The 20,926-nt window shown below is 44.5% G+C and overlaps 2 protein-coding genes across 3 annotated transcripts in view; one reads left to right on the top strand and one right to left on the bottom strand.

Moving 5' to 3' along the window:
• Positions 1 to 20,926, bottom strand: part of LOC126282191 (synapsin) — a 783,143-nt gene that overhangs the window by 469,154 nt on the left and 293,063 nt on the right. The window lies entirely within an intron of this gene.
• The window catches only part of LOC126282193 (tissue inhibitor of metalloproteinase), a 319,649-nt gene that overhangs the window by 281,994 nt on the left and 16,729 nt on the right, over positions 1 to 20,926 (top strand). For both annotated transcript variants that reach the window (XM_049981721.1, XM_049981722.1), the window contains 3 exons: positions 5,360 to 5,480; positions 13,687 to 13,766; positions 17,608 to 17,838. In XM_049981721.1, coding sequence (XP_049837678.1) covers positions 5,360 to 5,480; positions 13,687 to 13,766; positions 17,608 to 17,838 — 432 coding nt within the window. The remainder of the gene's footprint in view (positions 1 to 5,359; positions 5,481 to 13,686; positions 13,767 to 17,607; positions 17,839 to 20,926) is intronic.

Raw genomic sequence — 20,926 nt, forward strand, 5'->3', positions numbered from 1 at the left:
CAGTCAAAATTTGCTTTAATATTATGTACGTACGTATTTTGTTCGCCAGGTGACATATGTAAACGTATGGAACGCATTCCGGAAGTCAAGAAACACCGACCTGGGCATCAGTGTCTCGTGAACGAACGAACAGTGCTAGCTGAGATGCACAGGATCTTTATGTGCGAAATCAATGTTGATCCCTACAGAAGAGTTTCAGATCTCCAGTGAAGGACTCGGGAATATCTTACAAACCTGGGACTACTGCCGGTTGACAGATGTTCAGCTGTTAGAAATCACTTTCGGATTGAGGCAGGGGATCCCAAGTTTCTAGGGAAAACAGTTTCCATTAATTTTTCACGTGTATGTGTTTGTGTACAGTATGTACGCGTGGCAGCGCGTGCAGCAGATGTTCCGGTCCGGGAGCGCTGCTCTGCGCCGGCTGTCCGCACAGTTAATAAGACGGCTCCCAGATCCTGGAACGGGGCCGTTTGTAAGCGCTGTGTTTGCACAGGCGGCGCGCTCCCATCGAGTAACAGCATAACACTGCGCAGAGCAGCCCTAGCGGTCGGGCCGCTGCCCTTTGAAGCTGCTGCCGTTATGTTCCTCTGCCTAAGGAAAGTCTGCACCTACTCCCACAAGCGTACACAACGTTACCATCGCCACGTCGTCGATGGAAACACCGAAGGCTACATTTGTAACCCGACAAAGCGAATCGTTGACCCGGGTGCAGCGAGAGCTGGGTAGGTCACGTGACTAGGTAGTCACATTCCGATTCGGTGCAACCAGTAACCTCACCTCCGGTTCTTAAAGAATAGCGCTTCGTTTTAGGGAAACCTAGTTTTGCAGGTACATTTACTGGTGTATGTGGGAATCGTATTGAAAAATATGTTGTGAACTTAGTAGTAAGGTAGTAATAAACAAAAACTTCATGCTTTATGCTAAAGTTTTACTGCATGAATAGCGGAAGTGTAGGAAACGAAAATTTTTCGCCTTGCATTATTGTGTGTGGAGTATCAGCAAGAAATACACTGGCGGGAAAAAAACGTATCACCAAAAAAATTATTTATGGAGAGTAATGAAATTTGGTGAATCAATTTTCCTACGTGAGACACTTAAGTGATAAACAACGCATATCATAGTATAATGTAATCGCGAGCAATATGAAATGCTGGTACATTGATAAATGCTGTAACCGCCAGGATGTTGAATGCAAGCATGAAAACGTGCATATATTTTGTCGTACCGGTCCTGGATGTCAGTTTGTGGAATTAGAATTCCATGCGTGTTCCACTTGGTCGCTCTATACAGGGATGGTTAATGCTGGTTGTGGATGACTCTGGACTTGTCGGCCGATGGTGTGCCATATGAGCTCGATAGAAGACGGATCTGGTGATCGAGCAGGCCGCGCGGAGTGGCCGAGCTGTTTGAGGCGTCATGTCACGGAGTGCGCGGTCCCTCCCGCCGGAGGTTTGGGTCCTTCATCGGGCATGGGTGTGTGTGTTGTTCTTAGTATATGTTAGTTTAAGTAGTGTGTAAGCCTAGGGACCGATGACCTAAGCAAATAAAAAAAAAGGCTCTGAGCACTGTGGGACTTAACTGCTGAGGTCATCAGTCCCCTAGAACTTAGAACTACTTAAACCTAACTAACCTAAGGACATCACACACATCCATGCCCGAGGCACGATTCGAATCTGCGACCGTAGCGATTGCGCGGTTCCAGACTGAAGCGCCTAGAACCGCTCGGCCACTCCGGCCGGCGATGACCTAAGCAGTTTGGTCCCTTAGGAATTCACATACATTTGAACTTGATCTAGCAGGCCAACGCAACATGTCGACCCCCTGTAGAGCAGGTTGGGTTACAACAGCGGTTTGTGGGCAAGGGCTATCCTGTTGGAAAACACCGCCAGGAATGCTGTTCTTTAATGGCAGCACAACAGGTCGAATCATCAGACTGAGGTACAGATTTGCAGCCTGGGTGCGTGGGATTACCACAAGGGTGCTCCTGCTATCATACGAAATCGCATCTCAGAATAGCGTCAGTGGAGGTCCAGTGTGTGTAGCACGCAGACAGATCCTCACTGCCCTCCTCCTAACTAACACACATCCATCACTGGCACCGAGGCAGAATCAGCTTTCATCATAAAACACAACAGATCTACACCATACCCACCAATGAGCTCTCGCTTGACACACTGAAGTCGCAAATGATGTGGTCTGGGGCCAATGGAATGCACGGTTCAGGGCGTCTGGCTAGGATTTGTCCTTGAAGTAATAGATTTGTAACAGTTCCTTGTGTCACTCTGGTGCCAACAGCTGCTCAAATTACTGCTGCAGCTGCAGTGCGAAGCGCCGGAGTCATGCGCCAAACCTGATGGACTTCCCTCTCGGTAGTTCAACGTGGCCGCCCGGAGCCCGACCTTCCTTGCATTACCGTGACAGCCGCTGCCAGCAGTCACATACAGTGGCCACAATCCTGGCAAGTCCTTCTGCGGAATCGCAGAAGGAACGTACAGCTTATCGTATCCCAATTACACGATCACCTTCAAACTAAGAGAATTGCCGTCTTAAAGGCATTCTTGACTAACATCAACTCTCCATAGTTCTACACTCCTGGAAATGGAAAAAAAGAACACATTGACACCGGTGTGTCAGACCCACCATACTTGCTCCGGACACTGCGAGAGGTCTGTACAAGCAATGATCACACGCACGCCACAGCGGACACACCAGGAACCGCGGTGTTGGCCGTCGAATGGCGCTAGCTGCGCAGCATTTGTGCACCGCCGCCGTCAGTGTCAGCCAGTTTGCCGTGGCATACGGAGCTCCATCGCAGTCTTTAACACTGGTAGCATGCCGCGACAGCGTGGACGTGAACCGTATGTGCAGTTGACGGACTTTGAGCGAGGGCGTATAGTGGGCATGTGGGAGGCCGGGTGGACGTACTGCCGAATTGCTCAACACGTGGGGCGTGAGGTCTCCACAGTACATCGATGTTGTCGCCAGTGGTCGGCGGAAGGTGCACGTGCCCGTCGACCTGGGACCGGACCGCAGCGACGCACGGATGCACGCCAAGACCGTAGGATCCTACGCAGTGCCGTAGGGGACCGCACCGCCACTTCCTAGCAAATTAGGGACACTGTTGCTCCTGGGGTATCGGCGAGGACCATTCGCAACCGTCTCCATGAAGCTGGGCTACGGTCCCGCACACGCCCCAACATCGTGCAGCCCGCCTCCAGTGGTGCCGCGACAGGCGTGAATGGAGGGACGAATGGAGACGTGTCGTCTTCAGCGATGAGAGTCGCTTCTGCCTTGGTGCCAATGATGGTCGTATGCGTGTTTGGCGCCGTGCAGGTGAGCGCCACAATCAGGACTGCATACGACCGAGGCACACAGGGCCAACACCCGGCATCATGGTGTGGGGAGCGATCTCCTACACTCGCCGTACACCTCTGGTGATCGTCGAGGGGACATTGAATAGTGCACGGTACATCCAAACCGTCATCGAACCCATCGTTCTACAATTCCTAGGCCGGCAAGGGAACTTGCTGTTCCAACAGGACAATGCACGTCCGCATGTATCCCGTGCCACCCAACGTGCTCTAGAAGGTGTAAGTCAACTACCCTGGCCAGCAAGATCTCCGGATCTGTCCCCAATTGAGCATGTTTGGGACTGGATGAAGCGTCGTCTCACGCGGTCTGCACGTCCAGCACGAACGCTGGTCCAACTGAGGCGCCAGGTGGAAATGGCATGGCAAGCCGTTCCACAGGACTACATCCAGCATCTCTACGATCGTCTCCATGGGAGAATAGCAGCCTGCATTGCTGCGAAAGGTGGATATACACTGTACTAGTGCCGACATTGTGCATGCTCTGTTGCCTGTGTCTATGTGCCTGTGGTTCTGTCAGTGTGATCATGTGATGTATCTGACCCCAGGAATGTGTCAATAAAGTTTCCCCTTCCTGGGACAATGAATTCACGGTGTTCTTATTTCAATTTCCAGGAGTGTAAGTTCTAGGGGACTGATGACCATAGATGTTAAGTCCCATAGTGCTCAGAGCCAACTCTCCACTTTCATTCTAAAATGTAACAAACGCTCACGACCGTTAGCGTATTTAAAGCAAACGTGATTTGCATCGTCATGTTGGCGCGCCAATAGTGCGGCTCTTGTATGACAGGCACAAAATTCAGATGTAGAAACACGCCTACCAACTTTCGTTTATGTCGCACAATTCATTCTTGGTGTTGCAATTTTTCTCCCGTCGTATAGATGTGCGTTCTACATCTTCATTGATACTCCGCAAGCAAACGTACGGCGTGTGGCTTTGTTACCTCCCAGTGCAGACATGAGAAGTGGTAGCAGAAAGTGTCTTCGTGTACAGCAACAAAGGTTCGCTGTCAACGTCATTAAAGTTATTGATAATGGGAAGGAGAAAGAAAGTGACAGTGCTGACAGGGAAAAACGTGATGGAAGGTGGGAGAAAAAAGCTGAAACTGAATAAGGTGAGGAAGTCTAATGTTACAAAAGCCGAGACACGGTTCTGATCGGATTGGGACTGAAGTGTCCACCCCACAGAAAAAAGCAAAATGTTCACAATAAATATACCGTTTTTGATATGGTTAAATGTATTATTAAGCTTCATTGTCGCAGTATTATGAACAACACAAAAAAGAAAAGTTAGGATCTGTTAGATGAGGATCAGTTTGGCTTTATTTGCAAAGGTCCGTCTTGACCATACATTTTTACAGTCTATTACTACCGGTTTCGGCCACTGCCATCTTCAGATCTATTAAAAATAAAAAAATAAACAGTGATGTAACCAACTAAGTTAGACTTGCTGAAGCAAAATATATAACAGGCCTGGTGATACATAAGAAAAATTAAATATTTATATGATTAACAGCGTTGCATACCAGTCACGCATATCATAAAATCTTCTGATGTAGACATCAGCCTCAAAATCTATACATGTGGGCACATATTAAGTGCTGGCGATGCCCAGGATGCGTCTCGTAGTTGTACAAATAACTGAGGCCGCAGAGGGCACTATAGCTAGGGAAAATGATCAACCATTGTCGTAAATTTAGTTAGTCCTATTCCCTAGCTGTTGTGCCCTTTGCTGGCCTCCCAGAGTCAAACATCAGTACCTTAACCGTTGCGCCACCTCTCTGCTTTCACACTGTGATTTTGGTCGCAGGTGATTCTACTGTTTATGGATAGGTGATTTCTCCTGCAAAATATTGTAATACTTCGTAAAGCCTTCGTAAAATTGGTGTCTTGCAGACAAGTCATTAATTAAGCAAACAGACCGTGCTTTTGAAAATTGTCGGTATTTTTCAAACGATTCGTGACTGACTTGAACGGTTTTCGTTTTTCAGATGTGTGTGGTGGCGCGCTTGGCGCTACTGCTAGCCGCGTGGTTGGCAGCCCTGCAACTTGCGGCGGGGTGTTCCTGTATGTTGGGTCACCCCCAGGACCAGTTCTGCAGGGCAAATTACGGTATGTCACAATATACATACATATACATATATACCGATCTTCTAACTCCAGTAGTCGCTTATGAGTAGGCCGTAGGATGTTGCAGTACTGATGTAGTTTGTGCTTCCATGCCAGCTCTCTAGTCCAGTATTTGAACTGGCGCTCGTATCGGAAGACTGTCGTAAGCCTTCTATTTATGCCGCTGTAATGGAATAGATCTTTCTAAATTAGATAATCTGTGTGAGGAATTTACTGCATCAGTTCACCACATTGTAATTCTGTCAGAGACAGCAAAGGACTTGGAAGAGCAGTTGAACGGAATGGATAGTGTCTTGAAAGTAGGATATAGGATGAACATCAACAAGAGCAAAAGGAGGATAATGGAATGTAGTCGAATGAAGTCGGGTGATGCTGAGGGAATTAGATTAGGAAATGAGACACTTAAAGTAGTAAAGGAGTTTTGCTATTTGGGGAGCAAAATAACTGATGATGGTCGAAGTAGAGAGGATATAAAATGTAGACTGGCAATGGCAAGGAAAGCGTTTCTGAAGAAGAGAAATTTGTTAACATCGAGTCTAGATTTAAGGGTCAGGAAGTCATTTCTGAAAGTATTTGTATGGAGTGTAGCCATGTATGGAAGTGAAACATGGACGATAATTAGTTTGGACAAGAAGAGAATAGAAGCTTTCGAAATGTGGTGCTACAGAAGAATGCTTAAGATTAGATGGGTAGGTCACATAACTAATGAGGAGGTATTGAATAGGATTGGGGAGAAGAGAAGTTTGTGGCACAACTTGACCAGAAGAAGGGGTCGGTTGGTGGGACATGTTCTGAGGCATCAAGGGATCACCAATTTAGTATTGGAGGGCAGCGTAGAGGGTAAAAATCGTAGAGGGAGACCAAGAGATGAATACACTAAGCAGATTCAGAAGGATGTAGGTTGCAGTGGGTTCTGGGAGATGAAGAAGCTTGCACAGGATAGAGTAGCATGGAGAGCTGCATCAAACCAGTCTCAGGACTGAAGACCACAACAACAACAACAACAACAACAACAGTTCACCAACGATAGTACAACATTTATTACTGCGAAAGTCTTATGCATATTCGCTAACGCCTTGCCATATGTGCCCGTGTGTGTGTGTGTGTGTGTGTGTGTGTGTGTGTGTGTTTTTTGGTGTCAGAATGCGGCAGAGGATAGTGCACGTGACAAACAATCAGCTTGCCTGAGAACGAAGTCGTCTGTCAATTTTACGCATGTCTGGTTGAGTGTCAACCTCAGATGCGGTATCTCGGTTTCAACCCCAGACGCACTTCGATTGACATTTCTGTACTACTTACATCCCTGATCATAGCTCTTGCTGATGGTAGTGTATCCTCACATTCAGGAAGTCGTCGTGTGCAACACTTATGTAAAGATACGTTAGTCTAAATTCCTTATCGCTATGAGAATTTAGACAGGAAAATGGGTACCTGCAGTTTGGCATTCCCTGAGTGGTATCAGCTTTTCCGCCAACTGCTGTCTTTCTTACTTACCTGAGAACATAACTTGAAGGAAGCGTGCATAGCAACGAGGAATTCGTCGTACATGGAATTCTGTGTGCGTCAACTCTTAAGTATTACGAACACACACCGTCTGATTGCTCGTAGGGTGCATTTGAACAGCTTCAGTATACGTGGCGACGATTAGCCTGTTCTCCACAACAAATACTGACATGAACACTGAAATTCTCTGCAGCGTCACCTGTTTTACTGTCTCCGATGACGATTCGGTCATATGCTAGTCACTACCACTGTGCATTCTGGAGAACTCCTCCGCTGAAAACTTCACGCAAGCCACCATATTTCTTCAAAGCACAGCACTTCTACGTCATCCACGACCACAAGTTTTCATGGCGGCCATCGGTGTTAATAGCTTCGTAGTAAAACTATTATTGTCACTCAAGTATTGGTTTATCAAACTACGAACAGTCTTACATAACTAACGGTTAGGTGACCTACGGGTTAACGTGAAATTCTGACTAAGGTGCGAATCAAATTTTTCGACCGCCCAAATCTATGGTAAAAGTAAAAAAAAAAAACTTTCACCAATAAAGACAGCCTGATCTTTAAACGTTGCCGCTTTTAGTGTAGCGGTTTAATTTTGTTATGACTCGAAGCGAAACTAGCGATTGATGGACAATTTTAAGAAAGGTTTGAAAAACCAACAGGCGTCAAAGTACCAAGTAGAAATGTGAGAATATTGTATATAAAAGCATAATAAAGGAACAGATCATTTCTGCCATGGGTAAGATTTTGTAGGCATCTACAGGAATTAAATGAGAGACACGTGAACCACAATGGATGTAAAGGAACAAAAAATTAATCATGCTTACTGGACTCCTATTAGAGATAAAAAAGCAAATGAATAGGAGTGAAGCTTGACACTGGAGGGGCTGATGGGGATTATGCTCTGCTGATATTGGACGACTTGTCGATGAATGCCACACTCGTAATTCTGTGTTGGAGAAGCCTTTTAGGGGAGACAGGTGTGGCATTCAGCAGGCTGTTGCGAAATGTCAGCGCCGTTAGTCGGCTGCCATACCGTAGTCTCTTCCTCGCTTCTGAATGCAGGGAAAGGCTGCAGACGCAGTAACCACTACGTGATGGAACTTATGCATGCCGTTTATGGTCGGGCAAACAGTTCAAAATAAGAGATGTGAGCAGAGGCTGTCTGTGATGATGATGTTTGGTTTGTGTGGCTCTCAACAGAGCGGCCATCAGCGCCCGTACAAAGTCCCAGTTTTGCCACAGTCCAATCTAGCCACTGTCACATGATGATGATGATGGTGGTGGTGGTGGTGGTGGTGGTGGTGAAATGATGACAACACAAACACCCAATCTCCGGGCAGAGAAAATCCCGAACTCGGCCGGAATAGAGCCCGGGACACCGTGATCCAGAGGCAGCAACGCTAGCCACTAGACCACGAGCTGCGGAGAGGTTGTCGATGAAAGTGGAAGATGGAAACGCTCCAGTACGAACGGAGCTGCATCAAAGCAGTCTCAGGACTGAAGACCACAACAACAACGAACGGTCTAGTAAAAATAAGAGTTGTAAAAAGATAGATTATTACTGCCGTTTAAGTTTCTCATTAAGAAGTCGTAGGTTCTTACAACGATAGCAGTGTGTATCTCATCAGACCATAATGGACGAGAAAGTGGTGATCAGTACTTATCGTTTTAATAATAGCTTCATCTGCATGAAAAACAATACACGATCGCCTCAGCACTGTCGGTAAACGGGTTTGAGGGATAATCATAGACGAAGATTGTTGAGAAATGTGATTAGATGCAGCTCTTGTTCTGTAAACTCATTTTGTACAGACGTTATTCGTAATACAACGTTTGTCCAAACTGTAGGAGGTAGAGCAACATATCGTAAAGAAGATGGCGCATTGAAACAAACACATCTTTCATTAAAAGTTTATTCAGTACAGGAATAATGTTCGTTTTGTTGTGAAATTATCATTGACAGTCTGAATATTCGTACATAGGTTAGATATACAGGGTGGCGCACGAAATGTTCGCATTTTGTTTTTGAATATAAACTTTATTGTCAGTACAGTCTGAAACGAACATATACTACAATGAAGAGCCGTCCATGGAGATATGTTTAACTCAGCACATGTTCAATATGTCCACCATTTCGTTTCCTTACTTCCTTCAAACAAACACTGAAGTTAGTGCGTAATAAATTGTGAAAGAAACAATTGGTAACACATTTCGTGCGCCATCCTGTAGTTTCTTTATCAGAAACCTTTTTTTTCCAAAGAACGCAGTGCAAACACGTCAAATAATCGATGATTCTTGAACTAAGTGAAGCTAGTCGAATAAAGTCGGGTGATGCTGAGGGAATTACATTAGGAAATGAGACCCTTAAAGTAGTAAAGGAGTTTTGCTATTTGGGGAGCAAAATAACTGATGATGGTCGAAGTAGAGAGGATATAAAATGTAGACTGGCAACGGCAAGGAAAGCGTTTCTGAAGAAGAGAAATTCGTTAACATCGAGTATAGGTTTAAGTGTCAGGAAGTCGTTTCTGAAAGTATTTGTATGGAGTGTAGCCATGTATGGAAGTGAAACATGGACGATAATTAGTTTGGACAAGAAGAGAATAGAAGCTTTCGAAATGTGGTGCTACAGAAGAATGCTGAAGATTAGATGGGTAGATCACATAACTAGTGAGGAAGTATTGAATAGGATTGGAGAGAAGAGAAGTTTGTGGCACAACTTGACCAGAAGAAGGGATCGGTTGGTAGGACATGTTCTGAGGCATCAAGGGATCACCAATTTAGTATTAGAGGGCAGGGTGGAGGGTAAAAATCGTAGAGGGAGATCAAGAGATGACTGCACTAAGCAGATTCAGAAGGATGTAGGTTGCAGTAGGTACTGGGAGATGAAGAAGCTTGCACAAGATAGAGTAGCATGGAGAGCTGCATCAAACCAGTCTCAGGACTGAAGACCACAACAACAACAACTAGTGAAGCATTCCAGTCTGCAGTCCTGTAGGTGCGGCGTTAAGTATTCGTACATGCAGGTGTCTGGACGTAAGTAAGGCAAAGTAAGACAACTCTTAGTGACATGGAACGAGAACAGGTAGACGGAGTGCAGTTAGTTGGAGCAATGGCGTAGACGATGGGCAATGAGTTAGGTGAACGGGTTACGACATTGTACAAGCTGATGATGGCGAACTGGAGTCGCTGCTAGACACCGTCCCCTAGGAGCAACAGTCCACGTAAACAGACTGTCTGTGGATGACGTCGCTCGCTGAATGTGAGAACTACCACAAGGGGTTGTACCGCTTTTATAGGGTCGAAAACAAGTTCTTGTTTTCACGCCGCTCTGTCAAGGCCGCAAGCGATCGATGAGGTCGGTGGAGGATTGTTGCGAGAGATACCAGGTGGATGGCTAATACATGAATACCAGTTAAATGTTGCAGCACAGCGAATATGTAACTCTCACACACTAAGTCGTCAGCAGCCCTTTGTTGCAACTGAAATTCCATCATCTGCAGACCTTACACTACATCTTGTCATACGGTACTGTGACGCAACTAATATCTATCATGTGAGCCCAGGCTGTATTTACAAAATAATCTACATCTATTTTTCGTTTCGGGAGCGTCCTGTCATTAAATTCCTTTTTTAAGTGGAAAAAACGGTTGATGAAATTTGTTTGTCTCAATTTGCAAATGGAGGAGATGTGTGCATGAGCTCCAGCAGTTATAGGAGGTGGGGAATACACTTCAGAGATGCGAACACTGGCATTCAAGATGAGTTTCGTAGCGATCTTCCTGTGTCTGTCTCAACGGAACAGAGGAAGAAAACAGTCGTGGAATCTTTTAGACAGACAGACGTGTGTCTGAAGTCGCAGGGAAACCTGCAGCAGGACTCAGTGCACTGCAAGAAATCGTTAAAGCTTGGATTTAGCGAACAGTAACATTTTTGTTGACCGAAGATAAGGAAGTTTCGATAAGTCCCATCATGCAGAGCATGTTGTGCCACGCGATGAAGATGTGTTCCATTTTTATGTCCGGAACAAAATTGCGGTTTATAGAATGGCACCATTTGGATTTGCGCAAAAAGAGAAAGCAAGGACAATGCGGTATGTAACGGAAGTTAGTGGCTGCTTTTTGTGGAATGCAGAACGCTGCATTCGCGTCGTTTTTCTTCAAACTGAACAGACCATAACATGCTGCTTTCTGCGTCCAGCCACTTTTGAAGCTCCGACGAGTACAGCGCGGTAAGATTACCCAGTACCGTCACAACGCGACGCTTCTGTTGGAGTCGCTGATCCTACAGTGTCCGCTGCTGTTACGGTCGCAGGTTAGAATCCCGCCTCGAGCATGGATGTGTGTGATGTCCTTACGTTAGTTAGGTTTAGGTAGTTCTAAGTCTAGGGGACTTATGATTTCAGATGTTAAGTCCCATAGTGCTCAGAGCCATTTGAACCTAGTGTCAACTTGTCACCCTCTGATTACCACCTCTCTCGTTTTGTGCAAGAACTGCGAGGCCAAAACTGTGGGACGCTGGAGGCCATCCAGAAAGCGATCTGGCGGAGCTCATTTTCAAGCATACAGAACGGCGGCGAAAATGTGTGCAAAAAAAATAGAGACTATACTGAAAAGTGTCAGAGAATGCTGTAAATTAAGATGATATAAATGGGCTGTCTACATCATAAAAATTAAAAATTGTATCGATGAGTATAACACTCTACTAATCAATAAATAGTTTCCATGACAGTCAGATATCGGAAAAGTCCATAAATGAAAACATCTCATGCCTTCGCAAATTGGGAAAGAATCCTTGAAAACCGCTGTATCAAAAAAATTATCTCATTAATAAAGGATCATTTGGGATTCGGAGCAGGAAAAGGAAATACGGATCATGTTTATGGAATGAGACTAGTGATGGAGAAATCGCGAGAAAACAAGCAAAATATTTGGTTGGTCTGTAGATATAAAAAAGGAATTTGCTCGAGTACGATGGCAATGATATGGAAAGTTCTAAGTGCATATACTCTACAGACGACTTATCATTGACATGTACAACAATATTAAAACTTGCATCAAAAGTTTCGCAACTTAGAAGTGAATGTTATTGTCAGTCAGGAATGTACCGTAATTCCATTATAGTCTGATTTTGTAATGAATTACCTAACCACAAAGATACCGAGTTGCAGCGTTTTGCATGATCATATGTAGCCATTATATCTAATAACATTCAGAAAACTCGAGAGAATATTGAGCAATTATAGAAGACATTCGAAACAAATAGCTTACTAAGACCGAATTCATGATGTTCAACTTCATTTCCACTGCCATATAAACCACAGATATTAAGCTAGACAACGCTACAAATCCAAGCTTAAAAGTTTTGAATATCTGGGATCAGTAACATCAGGGGACGGATCAATTCAAGCAGACAAAAGTGATAGAATAACATATATTTGAAGAAAGTGGCATATTCCTTCGGGATTTCTGTACTATATAAATATACTCATAAAAACAAAAGCGAAAAATTTATAAAGCAGCTGTGAGACAAGCTGTATTGTCTGTCAGTAAAGACTGGGTGTCAGAAATGACGCGCGAATGGAAGCACCATTCAGCAAAACTGACCATGTTGCGATGGGCTGGAGAAGAAACATTGAAAGACAAGGTGTACAACGAATTTATGAGAGGTAGTTATAAAGTCGTCGCAATATGACCCTAGTTGTGAAAAAGCGCACACAAAAAGGGAAAGGAAGACATCAGATCAGGTGGTACGAATATTCAAAGTGCTGTGGAGATGCGAAGTCTTGCGAAGGCGATGACTACCAGTGGGTTAGACAGTGCCATATGATTAGGATGGTCGATTTTAAGACACGGGACAAGGCGATGACAAAGAAGAAGTATTCGTAACACTGAGTTACTTGTGACTTTCAGTATGACCCTCCTACAGGGGACTCTTGCGAAAGCCGTTTAGTATCCGTAGTTATGCCGGCTGTCTTGGAAAAGTTGGGTTACTTGTGAAAGTGAAGATTATTGGTGATTTACGTAGTTTAGATAAGCAAGAGTGTACTGTAGAACGAAAGGGGGGTTTAGAGATTGACGTCTGCTCGATATCGACGTTACTAGAGACAGAACACAATCTCGACCGTGTCTTTTGAAGGGAGCCATCCCGGCATTGAGTGGAGTGATTTAGAGAAGTCATGGAAAACTGAAACCGGTATGATCGGACGCGGATCTGAATCGTCATGCTTCCGAAAACGAGTCCGGAATGCTAACGACTACGCCACTTCCCTTGGTGTGTGTGTGTGTATGTGTGTGTGTGTGTGTGTGTGTGTGTGTGTGTGTGTGTGTGTGAGGGGGGGGGGGGCGCCGCTTCATCTTAAATACTCACCCCAACCCTTCACTTATTGTGCTTAATAGTTACTGAGCAACTGTAAACAGTCTAGGATCAGAGAGATCGCAAGAAATGTACTACATAATTATCTTCGATGGGAATGCTTTTTCCATCACATTAATTTCATTTTACGCAAATCGCGAACTATAAGTATTTGCCATCATTTTCCGGATAATGGCAGCTGTAAGCCAAGTTAGTTATGCTCCATTTACAGTATTAATTGCGATATGTAGATGTCGCCCTTTTTTTTGTAATCATCGGCTTGTATCTGTGTAACGATCGGAGTGACGGGACGTATTGTGTGTTGCAGTGATTCTGACGAGAGTGAAGAAGGAAATCGTGACGGACAGAGACCGCGTCTACCGGACAGTGGTCAAGAGGATATTCAAGGTAAGGATATGGCTGCCACCTGCAGACTACGTAAGAACTTTCTCGCTCCAGCAGTTTGTAGTATTCGCATTTCAATTATTTCTGTGTTAGTTTTTCTCAAAGTATATCTTTGATTTGTGATTAGAACTGGTAAGGGTGTGAAAACAACAGGAGCTGTTCTATGTGAGCGAAATTGGGGTTAATAAATTAACAGTGTTTCTTTTTGATTCAATGATTAACTCTTGCTATAAAAGTTTGTAGAGTGCTGAAACTTAAAATAATTCAATTTATTTATTGTGCTATCTCATAACATACCCGGAACTGTTACAGTGTACATCTGACATACAGTAGAAAGAAAAAAGCGTACACGAACCCACTCTTTCTTCTCTCTGACTCTCTCTCTCCCTTTGGTTCTTTCTTTCTTTCACTTTTGTCTCTTTTTCTCTATTTTTACTGTTCAGTGCATAATTCCGCTAATGACTGTTGCACTTTACTGTCTCATTACATTATATATTTTTTGTAAATTTTTCTGTACGGTGCTGCTTCCAAGTTGATACTGTCATTTAAAATTGTTTCATGGACAGTTATTTTGGTTTTAGTTGACCGTGACACTTAACTGATATTAGAAGAAATTACGAAGTTATTTATTCATGTTCCTCTGACAAAACCCTCACATAACGGTGAATTTAACAATGCTGGATTCCTTGTTCGTGATTACCCCTTTTGATGACTGTACCTTTCCAAAATGAAACTTTATGTTTGGAATGTGTGCAGTGTACCGAGATAGGTACGTAAATGATAACTTTCATAATTAATGTAAAGCGCATACTGCTCTTTAAAATTAAAAAAAAAAGTGTTCGCCTCCCGCAGTCCAAGGCCAGGCTCGGAGGTTCAGTCTGACACAAATTCTCCCCAGAAAGCTCCACTGTAGAGTGAAAGTTTCATTCCAAGTGTTGTGATCATGCCTTTCTCCCTCATATCCTTTCTAATAGTTGTTTCAAGAAGAATGAAGTGGTAGCAGCAGTTTGACGTTTAGAGTTATCAGTCCTGCGGGAAATAAGTGCACTGTACAAAATATTGCTCACCCCTTTAAAGAGTACACTGATCGCTTTGGGCGTTGAGGCTGGTGTAGAGCTAAACTTGGCCGTCATGTGACCCCTCACCACTGACACAAGTCATGGCAGTGGAGTGGAGATCATTTGCCAGTCGGGGGCATGGAATCAGTGCAGTAAGATGGATCGACGTACAGGCGTGACAGAACGACAGGAAAGAGCCACCTTGTTTTTACGTGTCCATGATCTCACGGCGAATTTGTTGGTGTATCGGTGCGAACTGTCCATCGGGTAAACAAGGAATTATTTACCTCTCGGAGCCATGAAATATGACAAAAGAACAGTGATCGGAAAAGATCCCGACTACCGTGGTGTTGAGGTGAGTGTTACGCTTGGTCAGTGACAACCACAGTGCTATCCTAATTGGTAAGAGTCGATCGGAAAAAGTGTCCTCTGCGATACACTGGAGAACTGAAACGCCTTGAACTGAATTTCGTAACTTCTGTTATGGTCGCCGGGAGCAGTTACTGCAGTGACTTCAGCTTGAAGGCTTCATATGCAGGCGTCGTTTCAGAACACGCCACACAGTTATTTGAGAAATCTGAAGTTCCTGACCTCCCCGTCTTGTAGACTTCGGAGGGCTCCGTGTGATCTCAGATACGCTCGATATTGCCGTGGCCGACCAGTGCTCTTCCCTTTGCATACGAATTCAACTTCGAAGAATTCTGTATGGCAGTCATAAAACTGCTTGTGCGGGGATTGCTGAATCAGTGGCGGAATGCACGTTGCTCCTGAACAATGGACTGACTTCGCGCAAATTCCGACACAAAAAAATGATTTCTCTTGTGGTGTAGATACCACGTTGCCACAAACAGCACTGCATCTGTATCAGCACTTTGAATATTCCTCTATCAAGTGACATGCGCAGTGTGTTTCTATCTTTTACAGTTTTTAACAAACAATGTAAATGTGTTCTTTTTTTCTGAATCACCCTGTGCTGCATCATGGTGTTATAGAAAATGTCTGGGACTATTTGGGGGAGTGGGTGAAACGTAGCAGTTAACATCGTCGCAGTTGGTGGCTGTACTGGATGTAATTATCAGTAAGTGGCTTCAGCCGCAAATGGCTGTCTGACTAAACATGTGGACTCCCCTCCTCGCCCATTTAAGGGCATTATCGAGACTAGAGACGTTGTTACATAATACACTACTGGCCATTAAAATTGCTACACCAAGAAGAAATGCAGATGATAAACGGGTATTCATTGGATAAATATATTATACTAGAACTGACATGTGATTACATATTCACGCAATTTGGGTGAATAGATCCTGAAAAATCAGTACCCAGAACAACCACCTCTGGCCGTAATAACGGCCTTGATACGCCTGGGCATTGAGTCAAACAAAGCTTGGATGGCGTGTACAGGTACAGCTGCCCATGCAGCTTCAACAAGATACTACAATTCATCAAGAGTAGCGACTGGCGTATTGTGACGAGCCAGACGCTCGGCCACCATTGACCAGACGCTTTCAGTTGGTGAGAGATCTGGAGAATGTGCTGGCCAGGGCAGCAGCCGAACATTTTCTGTATCCAGAAAGGCTCGTACGGGACCTACAACATGCGGCGTGCATTACCCTGCTGAAATGTAGGGTTTTGCAGGCATCGAGTAGAGCCACGGGTCGTAACACATCTGAAATGTAGCCTCCACTGTTCAAAGTGCCGTCAATGCGAACAAGAGGTGACCGAGACGTGTAACCAATGGCACCTCATACCATCACGCCGGGTGATACGCCAATATGGCGATGACGAATACACGCTTCCAATGTGCGGTCACCGCGATGTCGCCAAACACGGATGCGACCATCGTGAAGCTGTAAACAGAACCTGGATTCATCCGAAAAAATGACGTTTTGCCATTCGCATGCGCTCCTGTCTGTGATGCAGCGTCAAGGGTAACCGCAGCTATGGTCTCCTAGCTGATAGTCCATGCTGCTGCAAACGACGTCGAACTGTTCGTGCAGATGGTTGTTGTGTTGCAAACGTCCTCATCTGTTGACTCAGGGATCGAGACGTGGCTGCACGATCCGTTACAACCATGGGGATAAGATGCCTGTCATCTCGACTGCTAGTGATACGAGGCCATTGGGATCCAGCACGGCGTTCCGTATACCCTCCTGAATCCACCGATTCCATATTCTCCCAACTGTAATTGGTTCTCGACCAACGCGAGCAGCAATGTCGTGATACGATAAACTGCAATCTCGATTGGCTACAATCCGACCTTTATCAAAGTCGGAATCGCAATGGTTCGCATTTCTCCTCCTTACACGAGGCATCATAACAACGTTTCACCAAGCAACGCCGTTCAAATGCTATTTGTGTATGAGAAATCGGTTGGAAACTTTCCTCATGTCTGCACGTTGTAAGTGTCGCCACCGGTGCCAATCTTTTGTGAATGCTCTGAAAAGCATTTGCATATCACAGCTTCTTCTTTCTGACGGCTAAATTTCACGTCTGTAGCTCGTCATCTTCGTGGTGTAGCAATTTGAATGGCCAGTGGTGTATTTGCGTTATATCTGCTGCCGGTGTCTAATTTTGCATCCGGCGTGTTTAAACTACATGCAGGGGTAAGTGTTTGCTTATCTCTACCTTAACAGCGTGTATAGGTGTAAGACTATAGCGTAGTTTTTGAGAGATACGGGTAAGTGCTGCAACACACTGACAGGGCAGGAAACGTCCGCTTCGGACTGTGACCTCCCCTGCCGTGAAAGTGATTGTGACAATAACTCTGTACGTGTGCTCGGCAGGCTTCGGAGAAGGACGCGGTGTCGCTGTCTGCGGGCAAGATCTGGACGTCGCTACATGACAGCATGTGCGGCGTGCGGCTGGAGACGAACCGCACGTACGTGCTGGCCGGCCAACTGTCGGGCGGCAAGGCGCACATCAACCTGTGCGACCTCTACCTGCCCTGGGACAGCGTCACCCCCAAGCAGCGCAAAGGCTTCCGCCTCATGTACCGGCAGAGCTGCCACTGTAAGGTGAGCATCGTTGTCTATCCACTACCCTCTCTGTCCTCCCTCCCCCCCCCCCCCCCTCTCTCTCTCTCTCTCTCTTTCTCTGTGTGTGTGTGTGTGTGTGTGTGTGTGTGTGTCACAGTGAACTACTGATAAGATTCATCTGCTGGTCACTATCTTTGAGAAGTGCATGTTTCGTTCCTTTCGAATTGCTCACCTTGAGATTTTCTGTATTATTTTCCAGGTCATCCAGGACTATTTCTGGATCTTCCATATCGTCTCTAATTTCCTTGGTCCACTGTTACTTCACATTCTAGAGTTGTTCCTCTAAAATTAGCCTCGTTAATCTGGTTTCCGGTGTCCTCATGATATGATCAAACAAGTATATCCTCTTTATATGTGTAGCATGTGTCACTTGCCGCGCGGGATTAGCCGAGCAGTCTAGGGCGCTGCAGCGATGGACTGTGCAGATGGTCCCGGCGGAGGTTCGAGTCCTTCATTCCGCATGTTTGTCCTTAGGATAATTTAGGTTGAGTAGTGTGTAAGCTTAGGGACTGATGACCTTAGCAGTTAAGTCCCATAAGATCTCACACACATTTGAACTTTGAAGAGTTTCAGTTGAGTATGTTATCTCCAGCAGAGCGACGGTTTTGTTAATTTTTTAAGTTTCGTTTCGATTCGTAGGCATTTCTTATTGTTTGTAGACCATTTTAGTCATTAACACTGTTGTGTTGTTGTGGTTTTCAGTCGAGAGACTGGTTTGATGCAGCTCTCCATGTTACTCTATCCTGTGCAAGCTTCTTCATCTCCCAATACCTACTGCAACCAACATCCTTCTGAATCTGTTTAGTGTATTCATCTCTTGGTCTCCCTCTATGATTTTTACCCTCCGCGCTGCCCTCCAGTACTAAATTGGTGATCCCTTGATGCCTCAGAACATGTCCTACCAACCGATCCCTTCTTCTGGTCAAGTTGAGCCACAAACTTCTCTTCTACCCAATCCTATTCAATACTTCCTCATTAGTATGTGATCTACCCATCCAACTTTCAGCATTCTTCTGTAGCACCACATTTCGAAAGCTTCTATTCTCTTCTTGTCCAAACTAATTATCGTCCATGTTTCACTTCCATACACGGCTACACTCCATAAAATACTTTCAGAACTGACTTCCTGACACTTAAATCTATACTCGATGTTAACAAATTTCTCTTCTTCAGAAACGCTTTCCTTGGCATTGCCAGTCTATATTTTATATCCTCTCTACTTCGACCATCATCAGTTATTTTCCTCCCCAAATAGCAAAACTCCTTTACTACTTTAAGTGTCTCATTTCCTAATCTAATTCCCTCTGCATCACCCGACTTAATTCGATTACATTCCATTATCCTCATTTTGCTTTTGTTGATGTTTATCTTGTATCCTCCTTTCAAGACACTGTCCATTCCATTCAACTGCTCTTCCAAGTCCTTTGCTGTCTCTGACAGAATTACAATGTCATCGGTGAACCTCAACGTTTTTATTTCTTCTCCATGGATTTTAATACCTACTCCGAATTTTTCTTTTGTTTCCTTTACTGCTTGCTCAATATACAGATTGAACAACATTGGGGAGAGGCTACAACCCTGTCTTACTCCCTTCCCAATCATTGCTTCTATTTCATACCCCTCGACTCTTATAACTGCCATCTGGTTTCTGTACAAATTGTAAATAGCCTATCGCTCCCTGTATTTTACCCCTGCCACCTTTAGAATTTGAAAGAGAGTATTCCAGTCAATATTATCAAAAGCTTTCTCTAAGCCTACAAATGCTAGAAACGTAGGTTTGTCATTCCTTAATCTTTCTTCTAAGATAAGTCGTAAGGTCAGTATTGCCTCACGTGTTCCAGTATTTCTACGGAATCGAAACTGATCTTCCCCTAGGTCGGCTTCTACTAGTTTTTCCATTCGTCTGTAAAGAATTCGTGTTAGTATTTTGTAGCTGTGACTTTGTAGCTGTGACTTGAAGTCTGAGGGTATTTCGCCTGTTTCATACATCTTACTCACCAGATGGTAGAGTTTTTCAGGACTGGCTCTCCCAAGGCCGTCAGTAGTTCCAATGGAATGTTGTCTACTCCGGGGCCCTTGTTTCGACTCAGGTCTTTCAGTGCTCTGTCAAACTCTTCACTCAGTATCGGATCTCCCATTTCATCTTCATCTACATCCTCTTCCATTTCCATAATATTGTCCTCAAGTACATAGACCCTCTATATACTCCCTCCACCTTTCTGTTTCCCTTCTTTGCTTAGAATTGGGTTTCCATTTGAGCTCTTGATGTTCATACAAGTGGTTCTCTTATCTCCAAAGGTCTCTTTAATTTTCCAGTAGGCAGTATTTGTCTTACCCCTAGCGAAATAAGCCTCTACATCCTTACATTTGTCCTCTAGCCATCCCTGCTTAGCCATTTTGCACTTCCTGTCGATCTCATTTTTGAGATGTCTGTATTCCTTTTTGCCTGCTTAATTTACTGCATTTTTATATTTTCTCCTTTCATCAATGAAATTCAATATTTCTTCTGTTACCCAACGATTTCTACTTGCCCTCGTCTTTTTACCTGCTTGATCCTCTGCTGCCTTCACTACTTCATCCCTCAAAGCTACCTATTCTTCTTCTACTGTACTTCTTTCCCCCATTCCTGTCAATTGCTCCCTTATGCTCTCCCTGAAACTCTGTACAACCTCTGGTTCTTTTAGTTTATCCAGGTCCCATCTCCTTAAATTCCCACCTTTTTGCAGTTTCTTCAGTTTTAATCTACAGGTCATAACCAATAGATTGTGGTCAGAGTCCACATCTGCCCCTGGAAATCTCTTACAATTTAAAACCTGGTTCCTAAATCTCTGTCTCAGGACTATATAATCCTATCTGAAACCTGTCATATCTCCAGGCTGCTTCAATGTATACAGCCTTCTTTTATGATTTTTGAACCAAGTGTTAGCTATGATTAAGTTGTAATCTGTGCAAAATTCTACCAGGCGGCTTCCTCTTTCATTTCTTAGCCCCAATCCATATTCACCTACTATGTTTCCTTCTCTCCCTTTTCCTACTGCCGAATTCCAGTCACCCATGACTATTAAAT

Source organism: Schistocerca gregaria, chromosome 7, assembly GCF_023897955.1.
Source record: "Schistocerca gregaria isolate iqSchGreg1 chromosome 7, iqSchGreg1.2, whole genome shotgun sequence".
NCBI lineage: Eukaryota > Metazoa > Arthropoda > Insecta > Orthoptera > Acrididae > Schistocerca > Schistocerca gregaria.